At 40.0% G+C, this 9,423-nt stretch overlaps 2 protein-coding genes across 3 annotated transcripts; one reads left to right on the top strand and one right to left on the bottom strand.

Moving 5' to 3' along the window:
• Positions 1-31: 31 nt before the first annotated feature.
• On the bottom strand, positions 32-4,248 carry LOC106948229 (N-acyl-aromatic-L-amino acid amidohydrolase (carboxylate-forming) B-like). Of its 2 annotated transcripts, none has more exons than XM_015033800.1 (7): positions 4,090-4,248; positions 2,050-2,276; positions 1,768-1,960; positions 1,392-1,485; positions 1,205-1,312; positions 948-1,057; positions 32-814 (listed from the first exon to the last, which is right to left on the bottom strand). In XM_015033800.1, exons 2-7 carry the CDS (start codon positions 2,274-2,276, stop codon positions 620-622), a joined length of 927 nt encoding a protein of 308 aa, XP_014889286.1. In that variant the 5' UTR covers positions 4,090-4,248; the 3' UTR covers positions 32-619. The 2 variants fall into 2 exon arrangements, with proteins under 2 accessions (XP_014889286.1, XP_014889285.1); XM_015033799.1 differs by lacking the exon at positions 4,090-4,248 and adding an exon at positions 3,435-3,612.
• Positions 4,249-6,902: 2,654 nt separating this feature from the next.
• Positions 6,903-9,136, top strand: LOC106948225 (neuromedin-K receptor-like). Its single transcript, XM_015033794.1, has 3 exons — positions 6,903-7,643; positions 8,620-8,808; positions 8,951-9,136. The coding sequence occupies exons 1-3, from the start codon at positions 7,261-7,263 to the stop codon at positions 9,108-9,110; spliced, it is 732 nt and encodes a 243-aa protein (XP_014889280.1). The 5' UTR covers positions 6,903-7,260; the 3' UTR covers positions 9,111-9,136.
• Positions 9,137-9,423: the final 287 nt, after the last annotated feature.

Below are 9,423 nucleotides of genomic sequence, written 5' to 3'. Positions count from 1 at the left end.
TTTCACATGCTTCTAAGAAGATCATCAGAAATACACAAGTAATGCTTCCATTTATTTTGTTTGGGCACAACTGATGATAATGTAATATTGAAAGAGTGATGGAAAAAAAAAAGGTTCAGATTCTGTTTTACAAGCAGGGATTTTTCTGTCATTCCATAATTAATATTGGCCAATAATCATTTTTTGTTATTGCAATAAATACTAGGAAAAATAATGAAATGTACGTTACATTGCTCACCCCTAAAGGCAGCTCAGGATACCTGCTCCTGTCATGACAAATGGTGGCTTGACAAAATACAGATTCAGGGGCGCTGAATATAAGTCACACTAGCTAGATTTTTAATTAAAGTAGAAATTTTAATATCCATGCATTATTTTCTTTCCATTTTATAATTATGCTCTTCTTTGTACAAGTCTATCATGTAAGACCAGAATAAAAAAAACCTGAAATTTATCACAAGATAAAATGAGAAAAGATTTAAAGGCTATAAATATTTTTAGTTTTGCAAGGCATTTTATCAGGTGTTACAGATAAACTCAAATTCCTGACTTCCATCTTTTGCTCCATTGTGTTTTTTTCTTAAGGTGATTGATGTACTCGTGTTATCTTTGTCTTCCCTCAGTCGTTTTTCACGCTTATGGGTGGAAAGCTGTACGTTTTTCTCTGAGCTAAATGGAAAGCAATCTTCTTCTCGTAGTAGGCGCATTCATTCACAAAGAAAGGGTAGAGGTCTTCTCCCTCGTACTTCAAAATATCCCCAGAAAATGTCTGGAAGATGGGATCCCCTGATCGCAGAAGCTTAAAGTCATTATCCTAAAAAAAAAAAAAAAAAAAAAAGAGAGAAAATTATACATGCATGTTTTCACTTCACTGGTTTTCTAAAGAGCCTCAGTTTTTCATTAAGTTCAAAGGTAAATTGTTGGATTTAAAAGCCTCAAAAGTTCACCTGTAGGTTTTGGTGGATGACAGCAGTGGCTTTACCAGCCGAGTCTCGTGGGTAGTCAACACTTTTAACAAAAGTGTATGCTTCCACTGTGCCGCGCTCAAAGCTGTGCCCTGTTGGCAGAGGAAAATAAATCACTGAGTAATGTGTCTAATTAATATAACGCAATCAAAAATAAGAGCAGGATTTAGGACTTTTGTTATGCAGAGATTATTTGCTCAACTAAAAACAGAAAGAAAGCAACCTGCATTGCTTCCTACCAGAACTGAATTTCTGAAGCCACTGTAATGTGAGATCCAATGCTTCTTTCACCACGTTGAAGATATCAGCTCTGAGCACACCGTTGGGTTGCGGGCCGACTTCTATCGCTGCAACAAAGCAATGTTTGTCTCAGAAATCCAGCTTAATGAAGATAATCTTTCACATAATGAATATTGACATAGTTACCAAAGCCATGTTTGCCCACTGACTCCAGGGAATAAGCTTTGGAGCTGGGAATGTCCAGCTGTATCGCTCTCACAGGCACAGAGCTCAAGTTATTCTGAAAAATTGATATTTACAGATTAAAAACCTATCATACATCCTGCAGTGGCTCTAAAAACTATCTTCTATGATTTTAGTATAATATAATGAGTCAATAACTAGCCTTAAAATATAAAATCTTGTGGATTACAGACAGGATCGCCTATTTTTTTTTCTTCTTCATGTATTAGTTATGGCCACCATTTAGGGTTAGGGTTACAATAGACACGCGGTCTGTTGTATTCTTACCATTTAGATTAGGACGCTGTGTGTGTGTGTGTGTGTGTGTCTGAGTTCATACCTCTATGTACTTGTAAATGTGCAGAGTGATCCAATCTATGGAGTAGAAGATTAAGCACAGGCCCATGTTGGAAGTGGTGTTGTGCAGGTCTATGAGCAGGTCAACAGCCTCTGCGCTTCCTTTGGGCCCCAGCTGAGCGTTCAGTTCCTGGGCTCGCCTCACCTCATACGGGGTTGACTCTGTTATGGGGGAACTTGGAGCAGCGTAGCGATTTAAGCAGTGGACACAACACAGACTTCTCAAATTTGCAGCGCACAGGACTCACGTGGACAGCTGGCTTACCTCAGCAAGACATCTGTGAAGCAGCGGTTCAGATCCATCTCTGTGTATCGTCTGCCAGCAGCCACGGCTCTTGGATTGGTCTCGACAGTGGTTACAGAAACAGACCCCGCTTTCTCCATCTTCTGTTTCTGCATTTCCCTCACAATGTACACCCCAGTCAACTCATTCCCGTGGGTTCCACCGCAAATGGCGACATTGTGTATTGGTGGGACAGAGGTGCGCTCCATCTGTTGGGCCCAATACAATAATCGTGATGTTAGTTAGGTGTTGGCAGGCATGGAGTCCTTCCAGAAATGGGGCTGGAAAGAGCTAAAGTTTAGCTGGATGACGGTGAGTTAATGATTTGACTAAATAAATGACACAAAAACCTTTAAGTAAACTCAGCAAACATGATCTGCAAGTTTCCAAACAGAAAAGGTCATTCATTAACAAACGGGGCCCAGTATGTTCAACAGTTGATTTTCAAGTGCAACTTTTAATAGACGCTGCCATTTATCCTTTCCTTCCATGTTGGTGTTGGTATAATGAGATACATTGAACACTGTGGAAGTTCAGGAATTGGAAGTGGTACGAATCCACTTGCAAGGCACTGTAGTGCAGTTCAGTCCCAATACATAGCTGAGGACATTTATCTGTCAGCATTCCCAGCAGTTACTTCAAAGTATCGTGAAGCAACCATCTCAGCCTTGCTTTTCTGCAATCTGACTGAGCAAAAACTCGTTATCATTTTACTTTTGCCTTCTCCTTTTTTTTTTGAAGTTTTGTAAACTCCCATTTTTAGGGGAATTTTTAAGTTGTTAGGTTTAAGTTTGAGAGTTTTGCTCACAGTCTGAGAGTCATCAATGAAAACTGCAGGCGTTCAGAAAGACTTCCGAGAAGGGGGTTGGGTGTAAGTGACTAATACAACTATTAAACTTTAAAAGTGCTTATATACTTAAAAAAAAATCTCAGCTGTTAATCTTGCCTTTCTAGACAGCTGTTGAACATGTTTCCACTTTCCCACCTTTTGCTAAAGTATTTAAAGGATAATTGTGTAGTCGTCAGGACGCCCAGGTCCTGACGACCAGGTCCTGACGACCAGGTCGTCAGATCCTGACGACCAGGTCCTGACGACCAGGTCCTGACGCCCAGGTCGTCAGGGAGTCAGGACCTGACGACCTGGTCGTCAGGACCTGACGACCGTTGGTCCAGATGCCAACAGTCTGTTGGCATCTGGACTTTCTCCTCTGAATGAGCACAAATGTGCTCATTCAGATGACAGAAGCATAGCAGAATGCTTCTGTCATCTAATGAAGGCTTTCACTGAAGCAAAGTGTTGTTTTTCCTGTCTCAAAATGGCCAACAGTAAACATAAACAGGATAAATATTAAGACTGCATGGCTTACCTGAGAGTTTTCAGCCCTGTCAGCTATTCACTAAACTACAGCAACCTTTGAACTTTGAATCGGCGGCACAAGCAGAGCTGAAAACAAACCACACCGCCTGCATGACTGCCTCTAAACGCTCGCATGGTGCTCCAATTGTAAGCTAGCAACACCACTTCTTGTGTTGTGTCTTCCTCATTCCCTTGGCCCTCCTCTTTATTTTCAAACAGCTCAAGTTTCATACGGCAGAACATTTTGTGATGTAACAGAAACTCGCCCTCTTTTTATTTTTCCTGCCAGACCAGCAGGAGTCGCTCTCAGTGTAACTTTGAGACACCGCAACGACAAAAGCAAAGCAGCAGAGTTGTAGTAGTTTGGGATTTATTTTCTAAACTGCTCTTACGTCAACCACCATCACTCATTGCATTACCTGACAAGAAGTTAATTGTGTTCCTATGTTATTTTTCTGTACTCTGTGGTAGCAAACTCTATTGGACATTTACACAGCCTACAGTCAGGAGTCCAACTAATATATATAATTTAAAATGCACTTAAGCATTAACATGCTTCAAGACCACAATCAGAATTTCCATATTTTTACATCTACATGCTACTTCAGATTAATTAAATTATTGTTTTTTTAAATGTCTTAAAACTCCTTAACAAGGTGCTTTACCTCACAACTCTCAGATGTCTCTGTTCATTACAACCTCTTCTCTCTTCTGTACTAACCCTACCCCTTCTCCCAGGAGAAACAAGTCCAACTCTTTTTATAGATGTGTAATCCTGTTGGGGACATCCCCTGATGGGAAGCTGCTTTCTCTCTCTTTGTTTCTCTTCCTCGCTCATTTGCTTCAGCAGAATCTGTTTTGATTCAAATAAAAACAACAAAAAGCCATTTTCCCAACCAATAATGTGAACAACAAAAATGAAGTGAAACAATGAGATAAAGCAGAAGAATTATTTTTTTTTTTTATGATCTTAATTTTTTTGGTAGAATTTATACTTCCTTTTAATATCTATTTATTCCTCTTGAACTTTTTCACTTTTTGTAATGCTGCAGCCACAACCATTAATGACTAAAGCATAATAAATAGTGACTTACAAGTATACTCACTTAAACTTTTTTTTATATTGTTTCAAATCTCAGACACAAAGCTCTTTGTAATTTACTGCGGTTTCCTGTGACAGACACGTCTAAATAATAAAAAATGTTCAGAACCTCATCAAATATTACTTTTTTGCTAGCGTTTGTGAACAAATGTGAGCATTTTGTTGTTTATGTTACAGTCATATTCAGTAAATTAGAGTAAGGGTTCCAGTGAAGCTTGTCTGTCAGATTCAAAGTACCTTTAAGCAGGTATGAAACATATTTTTCACTAGACCCACCTAAAAAGGTTTTATTTTTTTTACTGGTCTGATGCAATATATCATTCAGAAATAAAAGCTTTAAAACTTCAGTCTGTGTGTAATTTGTCTACATAATGTGTTTTACTTGTGAGCTGAGTTAAAGAAATGCATGAACTTTTCATTAAAATCCTAACTTATTGAATGTGACTTGCTCTTTAAGAGTTAATTTCACACACAAATCAAACCCAGAGCACAACAGCCCACCCTGTGCCTCGCTGTTATCCGCCTTTGATTAAATTATACCTGAATTATTCACAAATAAGCCAAGGAGAATCATTTTAGGTGAGGCTAATGATCCGATCATCTGTTACTTGGCAGACAGTGACCTTTTTAATATGGAGGACAGGGCATGTTTGGATGCGGCTCGAACAGTGACATTTGAGACAGGGAGTGGTCTAAGCAAAGTGGCCTCTGCGTAATGAGACCATGCTGGGAGGAAAACACTCTCTGACCTTCTTGTGGTCTTTTCACAGTGGGCACAGCTTGCGTGATTTATGTTCCTAGCAGTAAATAAGTGGCGGATAAAAGGTGATTTCAGCTTTTAGAAAAAGGAAAGACTGTGAAACCCGGATCTGACAGGAGATGGACTGACAATGGAGGTTCATTAAAACAAGCTCAGTGGGTAAAAACTTCACTAATTGGCCGTTTGAAACATCAGAAAACCAACAGAATAATCTGTGTGACAGACACTAAATAGGATCATAAAGTGCTCAACAAAAGATAAAATTACTTAAAATACGATTAAATTAAAATTTGATTAAAAATACTTCACATATCACCTCTTGTGGAGTGTTGATTAATTGGTTAATTTTAAGATGCTTTCCAGCGAAAGAACATGAGAGGTAAGGGCAGGTTTGATGTAAAATCCCCAACATCTGCAGACTGTGCAGGTGATTAAAACACCTTGTGGTCCCCGGGGCCGTGGGACTCTGCAGGCTGCGTGACAAAGATGCAACAGTAAAGGCGTTCACATTCATTCTGTCATCTCTCTGATGCTTTTCAGTTTTTTCTGTCTGCATTATGATATTCTTTATTATAGTTTTTGCATCTTTGTTCTGTGTGTGTTTTTGGTGGCGCTTTGTGATCTCCAGACATAGTTTGTCCTTTCACTGTGCTAGTTTGGTTTTGTGTTTATCAGACTACATGGGTGTTACTGTTGTAAATTTGTGTCATTTGAAGTAATTGTGCACTAATTTGTGATTTTTTTCCTTTTTTTATTTTACAACAGCAACAATAAATGTCACTAAGTTGAGAAAAAGGCACAAGAGTTCACATTGTGCATGGTAATCCTCACTCATGTGACTGACGCTTGAACTTAATCTTCTGTTTATATAAACCTCCAGCGAGGATTTTAGACGCACTAAGATGAGGAGAGCTCTCCACCTGAATTGCATGAATTGTTCATGTCAGCCTGACCTTCTGATTCTCTTTATGCACTTTCATTATAAGCAACTACTTAAAAGTGTTCGCATGTTTACATTGTTGGTGTAAAGATGGATCTTTATGATATCCTTTCAGTCTACATTTTTCTAATGAGAATACTCAATAATTTGTAAATATAAGTTTTGTGTCAAATAATTAAATTGAAGTTTTAATGAATCAGCAGTTTTAATCCAAGCAAACAGATTATCAGCACAGTAACACACCTTATCTGTTGTCATGGCAAAATGTGAATCGCAGAAATCACATTGTGGATGTTTTTATGTATAAATTAGATTAGAGCGCTACATGGCTCAGTAGAGCAGTTGCACCATGCATAGGTTTCAGTTCACAACACAGTAGCCCTCGGTTTGATCATTTGTTGCACGTCTTCAAAATGTTCTCCTTGCCGTCCCTCCTGTGCAACTACTAAATAAAAGCCACCAGTGCCACGAAAACCTCTTTTAAAAAATAGTTTCTCTTTTAAAAGAAACATTCCAAGACAGAATAAACCAAGGACTTTCATCATGTGCTCCATGCACCAAAAGGCCCCCCTCTACAGTGAGATTATGATTATATAACCAGCATTCATAAAACCCCACATATCTGAGCTTTGCCAAAGGATTAACAGTATCACATCCAGAGCAACCCCTAACACCTCAGATGCCTTTAGGACAGGGAATAATCGTTTTATAACCCTGGAATGAAAGCTTGCCAGCTTTTCTTTTGAAACGAGAAATTATCAGTGAGTCACCTCTGAGACATAAACGATCTGTGTTTGGACAATGAAAACATAATGACTGGAGGATTTATTCTTAGGACTGTGTGAGGGGGCTAAGGGAGGGGAGTAATTTATGATGCGTTTCCCTCAGGTCCCACCTAAGCCCCTTTTAACTCACAACGCGTGGGGTACGCCCACTCCATTTCTGCCGCGCTGCTCTCCAAGCATCAGGACCACTCTCTCCTTCCCATCAGAGTCATTTCGGAGCAGGAGATCCCTCTGAGGACCCTCGGGGGAATGGCCCCTGAACGGGATGGCTCCAACACCACCACCACGGCCACCAGCAGAGTCTTGGCCAACCAGTTCGCGCAGCCCGCGTGGCGCATCGCGCTCTGGTCCGTGGCATACGTCACGGTGCTGGCAGTGGCCGTCTTCGGCAATTTGATCGTAATTTGGATCATTCTTGCTCACAAGCGGATGAGGACTGTCACGAACTATTTCGTACTGAACCTGGCTTTCTCTGACTTCTCCATGGCTGCCTTCAACACCCTCATCAACTTCATCTACGCGGCCCACGGTGACTGGTACTTTGGAGACGTCTACTGCAGGTTTCACAACTTCTTCCCGGTCACGGCTGTGTTTGCCAGCATCTACTCCATGGCCGCGATTGCCTTAGACAGGTGGGACAACACAAGACAATTCACAGTGTGCTTTATCCGTAGTTGATTGGACTGTGCATGTGATAACTCTGACCAAATAAAAAACGTTTTCTTTCAGCATATTTCATCGTAGGTCACATCAATTAACGTCTTGACAGTAATAAATCACAATCTGCCTATTCTTTCCACAACTTAGTAGAGAAAGAAGTACATCTTGTCATTTCTGTGTTTTATGTTTAGATTTGTACATTTATTCTTACGAACTAAACCAAGAAACCAAAAATTTTGTACATCAAGAAAAAATAATTTTAACTCCGATTTCTGTGAAAGTGTCTCAAACTCAGTCAGTCTGGACCAAGTTAACATCAGTTTTCTTGAGATTTAGTTTATGAGTTATTGGGGAATAACTATGTTGTTTGTGCATTTTAGTAATTGGTGATGGTAATGTTCCAAGTCATTCTGACCTGAAAAGGATGTTTTCATACGATCCTATCATTTCCTATAAATAACATTGGTAAATATTGGTTGTTTCAGTATTTCCAGGCCCTTGTTATCAATGCAGATGATTATTTTCCCTCTATCCTTCCAGTTTTAATCGTTAGCCTTATCATAAGTTACAGGCAATCCCTTGCCTAGTTTTAATAGTCTCAGCATTCTTGTTGGATATTTTCTTTGCATGATTAATGCCAGTAATTTTACAGTTCTGAAATCAGCTAACATCTTTTCTATAAACACAGGATAAGTCTCTAGTTCGTCAAGAAATCAAAAACTAATCACTGCACCATTTCAAGGTAAATATCTGAAACATCAACGCCCATGTGAAAGTAGTCCAAAGGTAAACTCTTACCTGTTTGCGTTGCTAAATTCAGGTGGCAACGTTATTTTGGACAGGCAGTGGAGGACAACCTATGTTCAGGTTTCAGAAAGTCCACTTTTAGAAGTGTTGTGCTCACTTTTGACCACAGTTCTCTTGTGTATTGTGATGTCCAACAAACAGATACATGGCCATCATCCATCCTCTGAAGCCTCGTCTGTCTGCTAAAGTCACACTAGGAGTTATCTTCTGCATCTGGACCCTCGCCGTGGCTCTTGCCTTCCCTCTCTGCTACTTCTCCACCACCAGAACTCTACCAGGGAGGACCTTCTGCTATGTGGCCTGGCCCCGCATGGTGGACGACCCCTTCATGTGAGGTCACACTCACGGCAATCATCATTATTAGAATTGCTAGGAGACTGTCAGTTTTAGCAGATCTGTCCTTCTCCCTTTTGACATGTTGTCCGTCACGTGCTCTGGGGCGTCTTGGTAATGTTTGTCTTCATTTGTCCAGGTATCACATCATAGTTACTGTCCTGGTTTATGTGCTGCCGTTAGCTGTGATGGGCATCACTTACACCGTAATTGGAGTGTCGCTGTGGGGAAGTGAGATCCCAGGAGACTCATCTGAAAACTATCATGCACAACTCCGGGCTAAAAGGAAGGTAATTTGAATATCTATCAACATAACTTTTTATAATCCTATGTTGTTGTTGTTTCTTTGGCTTGTCTTGTATTGTAAACACTGAAACCATGTGGAAATCAAATATTTGATCAGAAATCAATGAGGATAGAAAAACATCTAATTATGGCTTGCACCTGTAGTTATGCACCTTTAAATTCATGTTTTGAATTGTTTTTGTTGATGTGTTACCTTAACTAACAAATACACAGGGGGATTATGAGTGGGAACTTGAAGTCCACAGGACGGCATCTGCACACTAAATCTTAAGTCAGGGCTCAGGACAAATACAAGGGGCAACTCGT

This window comes from Poecilia latipinna, unplaced genomic scaffold (genome assembly GCF_001443285.1).
Source record: "Poecilia latipinna isolate Pla-1442-1.1 unplaced genomic scaffold, P_latipinna-1.0 Scaffold280, whole genome shotgun sequence".
Taxonomy (NCBI): domain Eukaryota; kingdom Metazoa; phylum Chordata; class Actinopteri; order Cyprinodontiformes; family Poeciliidae; genus Poecilia; species Poecilia latipinna.
Note: the sequence above shows the minus strand (reverse complement) of the source record. Positions and strands in the feature narration are given on the sequence as shown.